This window comes from Excalfactoria chinensis, chromosome 14, assembly GCF_039878825.1.
Source record: "Excalfactoria chinensis isolate bCotChi1 chromosome 14, bCotChi1.hap2, whole genome shotgun sequence".
Lineage (NCBI taxonomy): Eukaryota > Metazoa > Chordata > Aves > Galliformes > Phasianidae > Excalfactoria > Excalfactoria chinensis.
This window is the reverse complement of record NC_092838.1, coordinates 1,643,053-1,659,390: the sequence shown is the minus strand read 5'-3', so window position 1 is coordinate 1,659,390 and position 16,338 is coordinate 1,643,053. Positions and strand designations below refer to the sequence as shown.

General features: G+C 46.9%; 1 protein-coding gene across 3 annotated transcripts in view; it reads right to left on the bottom strand.

Moving 5' to 3' along the window:
* CLUAP1 (clusterin associated protein 1) overlaps positions 1 to 16,338 on the bottom strand; it is a 41,165-nt gene that overhangs the window by 1,138 nt on the left and 23,689 nt on the right. For all 3 annotated transcript variants that reach the window (XM_072348921.1, XM_072348920.1, XM_072348922.1), the window contains exons 9-11: positions 13,427 to 13,499; positions 6,834 to 6,941; positions 364 to 419 (exon numbers count right to left, since the gene is read on the bottom strand). In XM_072348921.1, coding sequence (XP_072205022.1) covers positions 364 to 419; positions 6,834 to 6,941; positions 13,427 to 13,499 — 237 coding nt within the window. The remainder of the gene's footprint in view (positions 1 to 363; positions 420 to 6,833; positions 6,942 to 13,426; positions 13,500 to 16,338) is intronic.

Sequence of the window (16,338 nt, the reverse complement as noted above, 5' to 3'; positions counted from 1 at the left end):
TGGAAATGGGGGAAACTGAGGCTGACCTTTGAGCACAGACAGGTGCCCAAAGAGCTGCTCACCATGCGGTAATCCTGTCTGAAATGTACTTGATATGTGTGATATGTGGAGACATGGGAAGGGACCGTGAACAGAGTGTGGTAAGAAAGGGAAATGGAAAGGGTGGAGAAATTACAAAGCTGGCAAGGATATGGGCAAGGACAGTCAGGCTGTGACTGAGGGTGCGCTGTCTTCACCTGCAGCACTGACCCGACCCAGAAATGGGCTCAAATGCTAAAGGCAATCTGTTTCTCCAGCTGAGAGGGCAGGTGTTCTAAAGCACTGCCAGAGGAGCTCTGCAAGCACACAGGAGTGGTTACTTACATCTTCCTCTGTGTCTCCACCCTGCATTGCTCCCACGATCCGGGCACCAGCTCTTCCTGCAAATCAGAGAGAATCGCTATGAAGACCATTGAATGAAAGATGAAAGTCAGGGTTTCCTTCCAAAGGACCAACCAAATGGCAGCGAGAGCGTGAGGTCCCAATGCATGTGAGGTCACACAGGGCAGATTTCCCACATCACTGGAAGAGCTGTGACAAAGATGGGAGCCTCGTTTGAGCCTTCAGATACCAAACCCCACATCTCTGTGTGTGGGAGCGTGAAGCAACAGGTGGCCACAGTGCATGTCCCCATGTGCTGGAGGGAAGGCAGGAACAGCAGCATGTCTGCCTGCACCAGGCAGAACTGGCAGCCATGGGGCTGTTTGGCACTTGAAATGTGCAGGGCTCTGTTGAGCTGGGCTCAGCTTGCTGTGGCATTAGTGCTGCACTGCTCTGGCCAGAGGCTCACGCAGCTTCCAGGCAGGTGAAAGCCTCTTATGTTTGCTTACAGATAATGCGAATTCAGCCGGGACAGGCTGTACAAAGTGATAATTAGGTAAAATGCTTGTAATGAACAGACTGTAATTCACTGCACCTTTGGATTCAAATCCAATCGCAGCACAACAGCTACTGAGCAATCAAGGATCAGAAGTGAACGTGCATCCATGATTTTAAGCCTTCTGCCTCTCTTCCCCTGCATGTGATGCTTACCACTGCACTGCCTGGGCAGCTGCCTACAATGGATCCACAGGACTGGAATGATTTATGTCGCCTTACTCAGTAGCGGGTATATGTTAACCCTGTTCCTGACAAGGAACTTAACCAGAGAGGTTAGGAAACCCATTGTGAGGGGAAGGCAGATTTAAAGCTCAAAACCTTTCGCCTCCACATTGGAGATCTGCCTCCCACTCTTAATGCAGATCTCTACTGGGAGCTCCCTTCCTTTCCTCGCTCTCAGCTTCACAAAGAAAATCAGGACAAGTCTTTCACTTGACCTTTCTGATCCATGCACCCTCTGGGAACTGCCCTCCTATGCATGAATGTGGCCCTCAGCAGCAGGCCCTGATCTCAGCAGCATTTTCCAGGCATTGCTAAAGTACAGTGATGAATGAAGCACTACAGCTGCTGCCCAGGATGAGCATACTTCTAGTTCTTACACCCTCCACGAAAAGGAAATTAGCTTGGAAGTGAATCACCTGCCTCAACCCCACTATTTCAGTCCTACAGCACTTCCTCCTCCTCCTCCACTAGATCCAGCGTTGCAGTGGCCATAATAGTGCTAAGAGGATACAGACACACCTCCTCCATCCCAGCGAGCACTTAGCCTTGATGACACAAAGCACACAAAGACATCTCTGCTGGGAGATGATGACTGTACGGTGGGAGTGACTTCTACTTCAAGTTAAGACAATTCATTTCCAAGAATTCCAACCTGAAGCCCCTTTACAGTGGCTCTTAAAACACTTGGCTGCTCCCCTACCTTCAGCTGCACAAGCCTGTCCAGCAGCTGCTACGTCAGCAAACAAAGACTTTGTAGACCCTTACCTGGATGACAGGAACTACAGAGATCTGCACAGATGTGCATTAAGATCAGAAAAGCTTCTGTGTTGGTGTTTTTCCTTTGCAGATGAGTTTCCTTGGAGCGCTGCAGTCAGATCCCCTGGCTCCTGAAACACTTACAGTGCTGACCGCTTCCTCCCCTCCTCTTTGACCTGATGAAGCCCCAGTAAGAGTCAAATCACACTTTGTGATGTTCCCAAGGATGGAATTTGTTGAGATCCTCATTGTTACTTCTGAACACACTGACTGGGGGGAATTATGGAAACAGTGAAAGAGGAAACCTCATCCTGCGCCAAGCTGCATGCCAGCAAGAGGCAGCTCTCTCTGTATGGAGGGAGCTGAGAGATCAGGGCTGGAGTCACAACGTCGGCAATGCCCGGACAACTGCAGTGGGCTACAGCACGTCTTTCCAACAGGATTCCTTCCCACTGAAGCCAAGAATGCAACACACTGAGAAAACCTGCAGAACTGCCGACCATCTCTTGTCTGTAAAGATAAATGTGCTTGTATAAAATTCTTGATCTTGGACTTAAAACTGTAATTTCCTTTAGAAACTGAGAGAAGGAAAGAAATACAACTAAGACTTCGTATACATTTAAAAAAGAAGTGACATCCACAGGAACTCAGTGTGAAAAGGCACCAAGGAAGGAGCAGGCAGCTCTTGCGTATTTGTAACTGAAACCTTCAGTTCTCCTTCACACCAACAGCACACCCCCAGCTTCTGTGCACTGGAGGAGACTGAAGGGAAGAAAAGAGCTCCAGAAATACAGCAGCAGAAGCCCGAACATAGTTATGAGCTGGGGAGAGAATTGCCACATGAAGAGTCTGATCACTTCCACTGAGAACAGGTCAGGACTTTGTGAGCTGAGGAGGGATTTGGAGCAGGACTGTGCAGACTCTCCAGGGAGGATTTCTTGCTGCTCTATCAAAGTCCCCATTCCCCCTGAGAATGTGAGGGCTAAATCCCCTTCTGTGGCCTTTGCCCAGCACACGGTCTATCCCTGGCTTTAGCCCTCTGTCTGCAGCCAGCTCCTACTTAATCACACCAAGAGAAGCTTAAGAAGTTAAGTAGGACACGGAAGTTAAATACCATCATCATCTCAAAGCACTGACTGTCTGCCACAGAAGCAGCATGCTTCAGACGTGCTGCTCTGCACACACTGCCCCTCTGAGATCCATCTCTATCCATCTCTCCAGGCCTGGGAAGCCCCACAGGTACAGAGCAGCTGGCAATGGCAAGCCAGCCCATGTCCACAGGGCCACGCATCCCCAGACTCATCTGTTTTGATTGCTGTATATTTGCTTCCACTCCCTCCAGTGAAGTGCACCTGGCTTTCTTAAAAAAACCCTCTCTTCTCATCTGCTGTCTCCTGACACATTTGTTCTGACCACATTAAACAGCACAGGTTTTCACAGGCTTTTTATCTGTTCACTCGCTAGCAGTCTCGCTAATAATCTGCCTGCAGCTCTTCATTACCACATTGATCCTCCAGTCACTTCTGGGAAGGTAAGAAGCTCTCCCTGCTTGTGGGCAGATTGCAGAGTAACATGCAGCATTTGATAAAGCTGTTTTCTTCCAAGAAAGACCAAAGGGAGCTGAAGGTCTCAGAAACAACAGCCTCCATAGCCCTAACACGACAATACTGCTCCTCAGTAATGACAGCACAAAAGGAAACAGGAGCTACAACATTTGGATGACTGATTTGTGGGAGCTGAAAGACACTGGACACGTGGAGGATGATTTACTATAGATGGGCACAGCACTAATCCCTTCTCTTCCATTCAATAACATTTCCGGTGCCTACCTTGTTCCAAGCACAATGCATGTGCCAGTGCTGTTTCAGGCTCGTGATTCCACAATGTGCTTCAGAACTCTGGATGATTGAGACTGAAAAGGTGGATCCGCATACATAATTGCAACATCACTGTAAAATCCACTTTAATTCAAATGTAAGACTGGAGAGATTCTTAGGAAAACCCAGCACTGTAGTTTCTACACTCCCAGGACAAGGCTTTGCATTTGTCTCCCAGCCACCTGTACCACCTGCATATGAACAACCATCCTGCTCCAAAGCACTGCCCTGTTTCAGGGAAGAGGCTTGTCTGCATTGCAGATGGTTAAGATCTTGTAACCCTGCAAGAACTCCTTTTTTTCCTCTGGCTTCCTGACAAAACAGAGCCTTATTCCAAGCACCAACACTAACTCACAGTTTGACCTCAGAAGTGCAAGAATCTGCAGTTTAGTTTGTGCTACAGCCTCACTCATCTACAGCCAGAAAGAATAAAAGTGGATGTAAATTTTTTAATTACATTTACAATAGCCCAACTAAAAGATGCAGATGAAAATCAATGTGGGCACAGTGGGGTGTGCTGACGGCTGGATGTGATGATCTTTGTGGTCTTTTCCACCCTTAACAATTCTGATTGTACGAAAACAGGTTGTCCAGCACCTACCACTTTGGTGACTCTCTTCCCAGACATTTGCTGCCACCCACGTGTTTGTTATCTCCTTGTACAGAAGCCTTCCTGGTTTCCTAAAGCTGGATTTGCTGTACTGGTAAATCAGAGTGTAAAAACCTTGAAATCACAGTGGAGATAGAGGCTCCACAGCCCGTTTCAACTCCATTCCTAACCAGTCTATTACTCTATATACAAGGGAAATAAAGGTTTGATTTTCTCTGTGTACCACAAGAGCTGGCAGCCTGTCACGTCCCCTCCAGCTCATGCTCTTTTCTGCTCCATGGGAGACTAAATCCTATACCTTCAAGACTTTTAATTGGCAAAAGAATAAAACCAGGAGCGATGCTGTCAAAGCTACAGTCAAATTCAAACTAAATGCATTTAGACAGTCCTGCTGAAAGGACTTGAGAGAGAAACTGTGTTGATTTTTCTCAATTATACCCAGTGGCCTAATAAGAGTGATTATCTCCCTATGAATCTGCTCCTCTAATGGTGAAACACACTGGAGTATCTGCCCTCCTATTACAGAGGGAGGAAATCTTCTGTTAGAGTACTAATAACCTGTTAATTAGAGATGTAAAACTGAATCACATCACAGGAACTGACCGCAGCAGTCTTTTTCTCCCCAGCAATGGAACAAACATGGCTCAGAAGCATCAGCTCGTACGTAAGAAGACAATCCTTCAAAAGAAAGTGATTGGAATCCCTTGGGTTTAAGCAATGGAAAAAGTGGTAATTAACAAAAACTATGTCTTTATTACGCTGCCTTAAATACATTTTAAATGCAAACTTCCTGCGCTGAAGTACACATACAGACTCTGTCTGTTTAATGACAAATGGCCAGTGAATGTTCGGGCTCAATTTGCCAGAGAGGCTGAAGCACACTGACATTAATCTCAGGTTCTGACGTTGTCTTCAGTACTTCAGTTTGTGAGGGTTACATATCCAAACACAGCACCTCACTGCTGAGGAAGGACCAGAGGGGCCCATTTACACAGAAAGAGGCAGATGGGAGCCTGTACCCAAGTCTGGAGCTGCTTGTCTGGATCAGGCTGGTGCTGTGGAAGGAAAGCTTTGACTCACCAGAAAAGGAAGCTGATAACGCTTCACTTAAGTCTAACTATGTTTGCATCCACCTCTGCCAGTACAGACTGTGCTGGAGCACAAGAGGACTGAAGTGCAGTGAGTCAGAATGAGAGAATGCAGCCTCACTCCTCCTGGGTGAACTGTGCAAAAAGCATCTCAGAAGTCATCAGAACACACCTGGAGTTGGTTCTGTAGTTCTTTTTATAGCAGGTGAGAGGCAAAAAGAGGACTGAGCCAAGGAAGACTTCCAAATTACAGAGATACAGTGAGCAAAGCTCAGCATGGTCACCAGGTAGTTAGCAAGCTGCAAACTGAGAACATGCAAAAGCCAGAGGATAATCATGAGGCAGAACATCAGGAAGGGATGCACAGAAGCTGCAGCCAGTATCTGGTTGCTCCACTGTGTTGCCCCCATCTGAGTGGACATCCCAGACAGCTACAGCCAGCCCTAAAAACAGTGTGCAGACTTTCCTATGAGAAACTGAGAAAGTCGTTGGCCCACACGAGAGATTCTGGCACTTTTCAAGAATTTTCATTCGTTATGAAAAGCAGAAATGCAGATAAAAGTGCTTGAATTGTATCAATTTGAGAACTTCAGCTTCCTGATCTGGTCTCAATAAGAAAGAGGAGAGCGGGAAGCACATCTGCAGTCTATCCAAGTAGCAGATTACAGCAGAAGCAGAGGTACATGAAATTACCCACACTGGCACTTCATCCAGAGCCTGGAGAGGCTTTTGCTGATGCTCAGAATCACTCACAGCTGACAAGAACATTTCTGAGAAATAACTTGATTTTCTGGTTTTGTTTTCTCCCCCAGAAGTGTAAGACAGACCCTCAGTCTGTTATTTTCCTGAGTTGCTCCTGGCCTGGGCTCTATGGGAATCAGCAGCCAAAGGCTGAAGTTCCACTTTGCATAACAGCAACAGAAGTCAGACATCCTTCCCTGGCAGGAGTAACTCGGGTGTGCTGTGCCCACGGCTGTCAGTGCAGGAGCCTTTACAGACTCTCTAAAGGTCTCATTTTGAAGATGACCCTACCATGGATAACATCTACACCTAAAGGGAAATGAATGCTTTGACACGAGAAATCAGAATGCCTTGCTAAGGCTTTGCACAAAGCTACTTCTGAATCCAGTAGGCAATACCAAGGAAGGATTTTTCTCCGTTTTTTATTTCCTTCAGTAAAGCCTCTTTAATTCACTCCCTGAAAGTACCATATTTTCTCCACGTGACACTGACCTCTTACAGCTCACAAAAACAGAGCAGTGCCAATGCCCTTGAATGATAACAGTCTTTTATATTTAAGGTTACTCAGATGCTTTGAGCAAGTCCTTTCGAATAAAGGTAGGGCAGGAAAGGAGAAAGTACCTGGCATCAACATCTCCAAGGCTGTGTGCTGCTTCCCGAGCTGCCTGTCCTCCAGTTCACTGTCAGAGCTTTCATCCTCCTGAATCTCCATGTCAGAATCATCATTACCTGGTTAAAAGAAAAGCAGGAGATACACATCATTCAAACCAACCCAAAACAGCCTAGAATCACAGTTGCATGCAAGAGATGCCAGCACTCTCTTTGTTCAGCCCACAATTAACTCAGAACACAGCTCTGCTGGCACATGCAGGGGAACAGCCAGCTTCCACATCCTCACAAAGGGAAGATATCTTCATACAGAAGTGCCACAGAAGTTGAGATTAACAGTGTGTGCAATACTAACAATTGTCTCGAGACCATCCTGAGGTCGTGCCATGGAAGCAATGTTCTAAGTACGCTCTCTGGGTATGAACCATGTGTACACTCAGGAGCTATTTCAGATACTGAGTTCAAAACGAAAGCCTTCCAAAAGCTTTTGGAAAGCGTGAACTTACTAACACATCTCCTAGCGCTACACCCTGCTGTTAGCCATACCAAAACTGTCTCCTTTGCCTCTCACTTAACCACAGGTTAGAAACACACAGGGGTGATGCTCCAGCAAGAAGTGCTCTGCAGTGCCTCGGGGGATCGGCAGAGCTGTGACAAAGCCAGCAGGACTGGGTGTGAAGTCAGCAACTAGTGCAGCAAGGAGTTACTCATTGTGTACAGAAAGCAATTCTTCCCTAAGTACACTTAATTACACACGTCTGAGCTGAAAATGGAAATAACTGATTATGATTAGTGATGGGCTGGCACATCCTTGCAACACTCAATTATCAGGCAATATACAAATATCAAACAATTTTCCATACTTTTTTTTTCATTGCAATATTGAGTTTATGACAAAATATAGCAGCAAGGGATATATTTGATACCCTGGTAAGATTACAAAGCTCCAACAGCATTAGCTACAATTTGTTAGCAACGCACTTTCTTCTTCGGCAGGTGACCGAATCACTGTGACCTGAATGCTGCTTCTGTTTGCTGCAGGAAAGTCAGGTTCTGTTCATGCAAACCCATTGGGAAGATGCATGCACAGCCTAAATAAAGGATTCAGGGCCATGTCCTGTGCAGGCCTTCATCACCACTATGACTGATGTGCCCTCCCTTCCTGTGGGCTCCTTTTAACCCCTTTTTTCCAGATTATATCACACATGCTCCTCCAGTTTCTCAGCACTACAGCCCAGAGCTGAGGATGCTGCCTGGGGCCCAATGTCTGCTGTGCCCATTGCAGAGCACACAACGCAAGCCCCATTAGCACTTCCTCCTTCCCACCCAGCTCTCCCCAGATGAGCCTGGGCTAATGGAGCTGTTGCTGTCTGGCAGCAACCAAAGTGACAATGCAGTAAGCACCCTCTGGGGACAGGAGTCAGAGCCTTCACCCTGCAGAGGCACCATGATGCAATTCTGCACAGCTTTACCATCCCAGGGTTTTGATTTTACATTGTGCTTTTCAGGAAGCTGATCTTTTAACCATTCATGGCAACAGGCTCCCAGAGAAAACACACATAATTCCCTTCTGACAAGGGTAAGATGACAAGGACAGGAATGGATCCACCACCATCCCTTTGCCATACGCAGAAGAGTTCTCTCCCACTCCCCTGGGCCATTTCTCACCCAGCTCAGCTTGCAAAAATGAAGTTTTGCTCATTATGTAATTCCTTGCAGTGCCTTTCTATTGGAAAGTGGGCCCAGCAATGAGATCCCACAGTGAGCAGAGCTTTCAGACAGAAGTGGCACCTCTGCAAAGAGCGAATCGATGGCTGGAGGGCCTCAAGCTGCTGCTTCATGAAGGAAAATGGCTTCAGCGCAGATTTTTTTCCACATCCAATCTTCTTTCACTCAGTTTTTCCACGTCTGAAGCCCCCTTCTTACCCTATTGCTTTTATCTTTTTCCCCCACTGCTTCGGATGCTTTAACTCTCCCCAGCCAGCGATCCAGCTCTGGATCTGCTCTGCCTTCAGCCCGTGTTTGGGAAGCAGAGAAAGCTGGCAACCCCCAGAATCTCCAGCATTCAGCCCTCCCAGGGTGCCTGCTGGGTCACTTCAACACCTGCTTTCACCTACAACCTTTGCAAATCCTTCATTACTTTGCAGTAAAAATGAAGAGAAGGGTCATCAGGTGAACTGCCAGCATGTAAATGCAGCACACCATTATTGCAGCTGATCTGGGACTTGGAAACAAATCTTGTTGCAGTAAGAGTTGGGGCTCTGTGAGCAGCCCGGAACCACACTGCACAGAGCCTAACATTGAGCTTTACCACGCTGCTAAAGCAAATGTGTACTGCAGGAACAGAGAAGTCAGAGCTGCAAAGGCTAATCCAGCAACAGCCTGCAAACCCTGAACCTCCTACCCACACCTGGAAAGACAGTGAGAACCTCTCACTTGCAATAAAACCAGTGCATTGCTCTGACCTGGTGCTTTGTGACAGTTGGCCCTGGGTCTCACCACCCAGCCCAGCTCTGCCAGGGGTGCAGGGCACAGCAGCACCAGGTCAAATCACCAGGGACACAGAATCTGAGAACATAACTGAAAACGTATTTAAATACACGGGATGAAAGCAAGGTGAAACAACCCATTGCCTGAGGAGAGGTGCCAACCCCAACACTGAGCAACAGAAAGGAAGACAAGGAATGTTTCTTATGGAGCAGATGTAGATTTTTCAGCACTGCTATTAAAGACTGAGAATAATAAAGCACGCTGCTTGCAGTTCCCACACACTAGCACACGATGTACAGAACACGTTCTAAGGTAGCTGGATTATGTGATTTGCATGGCTGTACGTGAAGGTTATTTGACTTTTAGCCATAAACTGTAACTCAGCAACCCACGTGCCCGAATTCAGGCCAATGCTGGCAGACTGCTAGAGCTTCAGGTTGGTGTTTTAACAAGCTCCTGTATTATTGCTATGAAAAGGTAATCCAAACAAGTGCCCCACAAACTGCATTTGGCCCACTTCCCTACTGCATCGAGAATAGTGGCAAAATACCTAAGAGAGAAGAGAAGCCAGTTGTGACTGCTAGCATGAAAGTTCATATCTCTGCAGTTCAAATGGAAAGTGTAATGCCATAATGTGATGGAAAGCACAGCAGTGACAGTGGGGGTAGCAAAGTCCTCGACTACAGCAAGTGAGGATAAGCCCAAGTGTAGCAGCTGCGGGCACAGAAACAAAGGAAAGAATCTGCTTACCCCTGGAAGGCTTCAGGTAGGCAGGGATCTCCAGCAAAACACTCTCACCTCCACTGCCAACCCTTAAATGAGGGCTGGGAAGGGGTGGATCCTGGCTCCAGCCCTTCCAGTCACTCAGTACATTGCATGCACCTGAACCCCCCTGGGCTGGCCTGGCCCTGCCTTCCCACCAGGTGCTCCATCACTGCTTCAGGCCATGACTTAGCATTTCCACTACAGAAAGCAATGCCTTGACATACACATTTCAGTAGGGAACTTCTTTTGTCCTTAGCACAAAACGCAGATCAGTTTTACAGAGGGGTCATATTCAGTCAGCTAACAGTTTCTAACAATCTCAAAGGCCAAGAACCCCTCAGAGCACCATTAAATTACAATGTGAATTTGCAGTTATTTTATGAGGGAGAGGCAAGACAGCTGTGGACAATTGCAATCTTTCCTTAGGAGATGCACACTTTTAGCACTTGACAACTCACTGTTCTGCTGCACGGTGCAAAGCGCTCCACATTCAGCAGCCATCAGATCTTAAAGCATCAGTTCTGGAGTGGAAAGACTAAAAGGGATTTGGTGCATCACCACACTGCAATGGTGCTACATGATCTGCTACCCAAAGCCTGGCATCTATTTGCTCTGTTCCACTGAGTAAGATGATAGGATCCAGACAAATGTTGCTTGCTTGTCAAAAAAGAGAGTTTGCTTGGCAAGTAGAATCAGGCAAGAAAGTGTATTGGAACAGGTTGCCCAAGGAGGCTGTGGATGCCCCATCCCTGCAGGCATTCGAGGCCAGGCTGGATGTGGCTCTGGGCAGCCTGGGCTGCTGGTTGGCGACCCTGCACATAGCAGGGGGTTGGAGCTGGATGAGCACTGTGTGCCTTTTCAACCCAGGCCATTCTGTGATTCTATATGATTACACAGTTAATCTGAAATGTATTCCAGCCCAGAACAAGGTTCACTTGTTACTTTTTGCTCAGCAAACATTGGTTTTTCTGTGTGCTGCAACCTGCGACCTTCCTGACCCCTCTCCTCTCACACCACACCATTAGCACAGCAACACTTCACATCCCTACACCTGACAATAGCTCTACCAACAGTTTTCGCAGTGTCTCATCTATTCCCAGAGTCCCTTCCCCTCCAGCCATGTGACACCAGGCCCCAAGGCTCAGGCACTGGCAAAGCACATTGCTGTCCTGCTGCAACTACTTCATTGCACAGATTTCCATCAGCAAATGCTGCTTAAAGCTGCATCTGTATCTGGAGTTCAGCATCTTTATGTAAGTTTTTTTGCCATCTAACTTAGTGCTTTTCTCTATTTTTTTTCTTAGTTCAGTGGTTTTACAAAGACGCCCTGTGACAAATGAAAGACAATTTACCACGTGTGCTAAAAAAAGCAGAAAAAAAAGGAGACTGTTTCTGAGTCGTACTAAACCCTGCTGCAAATCTTACTCAAGTATCCCGACACATCCATAGCCCTTCTATATCTTCTATAACACAACTCCGCCTACCTTGCACAGCCCTTCTTTACAATAAATACCATGCAGGTTTCTCTGGTATTATTTATTATTATTATCTGGTATTATTATCTGGTATTATTATTATTTAGCTGAGGCTAAATGTAAGCTGAGGGCTGCCCAGAATCCCTGCAACTTGTTCTGCAGAGAAAGGCACTGTTAATTTGCAGCCCTTCTTGCCAAATTAGCAGCAGATAAGGTCAAAGGATTCAGACAATAAAAGGACTGTATTGATTACAGAGGTATGCAAAGGTAAGGGTGCTTATGGGGCAGAATGAATGCTGACTTTTATCAGTTAATGGTAACAAATTTATCACCAGGTTCCAGCCTATGCTGTTCCAAGGGCCTCATTAAACACTTTGCAGCTCTCAAGGGCAAAGTGTAATGAGATTTGGAGAACCCTCCCTGTCCCTCTGTGCAGGAGAAGAAAGCACGTGCCCAAGGAGTCTCAGCACGTAGGTGCACTGATGTATAAGTACTTCTGCTGTGCTTTACACTATTCTCCACGCTGCATCTGCTGCTCACAGCGCTCACTGATAAAATCACTGGCTGCCAGAGGAAGGATACAGGGCTCCTGGGAACCCTCAGCTGCAGCAACTCCAGCCCATGCATTGCTCTCTATTTCAAGTGCAAATATCCCAAGCAGCCTCTGAGGCACCAGCGATGCTGCACTCATTCTGCTGCTGTTTCTGTTTCCTCATGTGTAAAATAGTTTATATTATGAATCCTCTGTTTCAGACAAAACCTCTTTTTACTGCACTGACATAAAGAGATGAGATGAAAGATGGTCAGAGATAAATGAATTTCCTCTTCCACGAGTGTGCTCAGAAAACATCTGCCCACAAACAAACTACAAAGCGTAACTCCGATGTCCTTACCCAGTTTGAGCTTTCCTGAGCTCTCCCTCTAATTCTGAGAATCAACCCTCCTCTTATTTATTTTCACTACAACATAGAAATGCAGATGCTGCAATTTTCAATTCACAGGGGTAATTAATGGCGAAGTTCTGCTGATGCTTGACTTGGAAGAAGCAAAATCTGGTTTGTTAGCTCCCTGCAAATCTCAGGAGGTTATTATTCCCTTCTGTTCTTCAGCTAAAATTCTAATTAATTAAAAGCAAGTTTAGAGAAAAAGGAAAACCTCCGATTTTAATTGCGTTCACAATTTGCAGGTACACTAAAACCAAAGAAAAGCGAGCAGGCAGATGTGGCTCACAGTTGGACGATTTGTAATGGCAAAGAGAATTTCAAGCGTGTTTTTCACCCGTGAACATTATGTTCTGATAGATACATCACAAAGAATTACTCCAAACTCAGCCAGCTTCACATCCAAGATGGCAGAGGATGGAACTTGCACTCTGGTTTTGCAGGGCACGCCAGCATGTGTGTACCACGGGGCAGTAAGGATGTCCTACAAAGCAATGAGACTGCCTGCCAACATGAGCATCTCAACGGGAAGAATCCTCTAACCAAAGCTGTTAGCAAACCAATGCTCCTTCATTAGTTCTACTGTGCTGGCCTTCATCCACAGCCTGTAGGGGCTCAGAGGACAGTAAGAAATGGAGCCTCTGTGTTCCTGCTGCAATTGCACAGCAATTGTGTACAGAGGGACTGCTCTCACCTCTCAGCACTGCAGGCAGCACTTGCAAGGTGCAGCACCCACAGCACTGCACAGAGGTCACGTTCCCTATTTCATGGATGTCCTTATATAGCTACTATCACTCCACTTTTTCTAGTACACCTGTTGACTCTGCCATCTATCCCATATTCATGTACTTCAGGCTTGTAAGGGCAGATGTATACATAAGTGCTCAGCACATAATTTTTCTGCCAATAAACCTAGGGAAGAAATCCCACTTACTTCCACTCCTAAGCAGGCGTTGTTCCTCCTCCTTCAGCCTGTTCTGCATCAGACGCAGCATGTTTGCTGCTTCCTGTAACAGATGAGAAGAACTGAATTAGAAAAGCTGCCCCATCATCCAGTCAAGTAGCTAATTGGAAGGCTCTACAGCAGCACTTAAGGGCTCTCACAAGCAAAATGAAACAAGAAAATTTCAGCACTGAAAATATTTTATGGAAAAGAAAGATCTCAGGTGAAGTTTGGGAACTCCTGCTTACTTTGCCCACGAGGTCAGGATATAAAGCACACACCCACACAAACAGAAAATCAACCATACATTCCAACCAGGTGAAACTTCACTTATCATATTGAAAATGAGTTCACTCATCCCACAGAACATCACAGCCATTACAGAACAAAGGGGACTCTCTTTGCAAAGCAGCCTTTGGTAGGTTTATTCAGCCATTAGGCCAATAAAGCGACCAATGAAAGCACAGAAATGGATTAAAGACGTCTTTGCTCCTTGCCCAACAAACATTTCCAGCACAACCCCAATGGCACTCCGCCTTTGGGATGAAGGATGCAGGCAAAGGAGCAGTCCTGAGTCTGACTCTGTGCTGCAGCCGCACTGCACACATGGCAAAGAAAATCAAAGGGAGGTTACAAAAGTCAGGGCACATCCCAGATGCCGCGTGGACATAAACTAAGAAAACATCTTTAAAATACACTTGGTCACAGATTAGGGAAATGATAAGAGTGTGAGCTCAACAGGATTGCCTAATCCTGTTATTCCATGCATATATTAAGCTACCTGCTTCTTTGTACATTTGTGCAACTACACAACAGAAATCCAGGTGAAAACAAATCCAGCCAACTGGAATTAAGCCAGGCCGAATCTCTAGAGCAGCTGTGTGTGCTGCTGCTCAAAGCCCTGACTTGCTCAGTGCACAGCAGTGTGCTGCTGTGTTGGGCAGGGAGGGGGGTAATGCTTCTTTCAGCTCCAGTACTGATTTGTGTGCTTAAGATGCAAGAGAAGTGGAGTCTAAGGAAATCTTTTAGCATGCAGCTGAAGCCTTTCCCCCCTCCTGCAGGTACCAGTAACACAGCTGACCTCACAGTGAGCAGCTCAGAGCTCACTGGCAGAAAACATGTTGATTTTCTTCAGGCTTAGATCCCCTCATAGCTTGATGCGTGGACAGATAAACACCACAGGGAGCTGCTGAGGCTGTGTGCCACCATCATTTCCAGAGCTGCTCTTCCAGCACATGAAGCAATGTCACATGGGGGATCCCAGCAGAGCAGCACCCTGCCCACCCAGCGGCACAGTATGGGATGGCACAGTGACAGTGTGGGGTCTTGGGGGCACCATGGCAGCAGCTGGGTGTGCAGGAAGCAGGTGAGCAGCAGCCAGAACTGAAGCTCTGCTCAGTCTCTCTGGTAAACAAACGCGGATGAAATGCTGCAGGCGAGTGCTGCACATATCCTACCCCACAGGCTGCGTCCAAATTTAGAGGCAGCATATGCTACGGAATCATGGTGTCAAGTAAACATAATTAGAGTGGTGCCAATGAATGCAGAATCAGAGCCAGACTGCCCCATCAGAACGTGGCCCTGGGCCTTCCAGGACACCTGAGATGGAAAGTCCTGTCCTGAAGGCAGACAGATCTCTGCTGAGATGCAGCTCTGCTCTTCGATATGCAGCCCTTTCCAGATGTAGATCTACCCTTTACAGAGCAATCCTGTCAGTCAGCTTGCAGGCTCAGAGCATGCAGCCCAGCACAACGCATGGCCATGCAGGATGTTGCTCCAACAACCCAGGTTCCAAGTGATGTAAAGAAGCACCCACCCCAACCCCTGCTCCCAGCAGAAGCAGTAATGGGATCGCAGCACTGTGTGTGCCCCAGCTCTTTGGGTGCTAACAGACTCCCAGGAATGAGCCTGCTCAGCCTCCTGGGCAGCCTGCTTGGTGCTGCCTGGCCAAAGGGAGAAGTAACAACCACCTGATCAAGTCAGAACCATTTTGCACTGCTGATGACGTGTCCATGCCTTTATCATACAAGGGTTCTGCTCAGCTCCACCATAACTGCACCACCAGCCATCCTCAGCAGCTCCATGGGACAGACAGACCCAGCCAGCAGCAACAAGCAACAGAGAATCCTTCTGCTGACACAAGGAGCTTCCTAAGCAAATGAGCTCTGCCTGCATTTCTGATGATCTGTGCTATTTTGGTGCTCATCTCAAGACTGACCAATTGAGCAAGAACATTACTCATCTTCTCCAGCACGATGGATGCACTATTCCGAGACAGATGTGTGTTCTTGATAGAATGGGGCACGAATGAGCACAATGCAGATACTCCTTATCCTAATGTACTTTAACCAGCAAAGCAGACGGCTTTTCCTCTCACATCTGGCAATGAAATTCTTTGGAAAACAGCAATGAGACACAACATGCCTGTTTGGCAGCGCTTTTCTATAATCTAATCCACCGATGAGAGAAACTTCAGCTGCAAATTCCTGCAGCAGAGCAAACGGCTTTGGGAATCCTTTAATGGAAACCTGCACAAAGAAGAGCCTGAGAAAGAATTTCTCCTTTATTGTCTACTTATTTAATACAAATTTCAACCTCTTGAAGAGAGAGACCATTAAACACCATGCAATTACAACCACTGGCAAAGTCCGCACAGTTGTGTGCTGCATCTGGGCACGGGGAGGAGAGGTTTGGCTTTTGTTTTGCTGCTGTTTGCTTTCAGACATCCAGACCCATATGTCACCACATTAAAGAACGCCCTCCAGCAGCTGACCCACACATCACAGCAGCTCTGCCACCCACTCGCTGTCTGACTTAGGGAAGTGACCCAAGACTTGAATAAGCCACATCTTCCTGACAGGCAGTCCTTCCTGACAGCACTAATGCTGCTGAGCGTTGTTCTA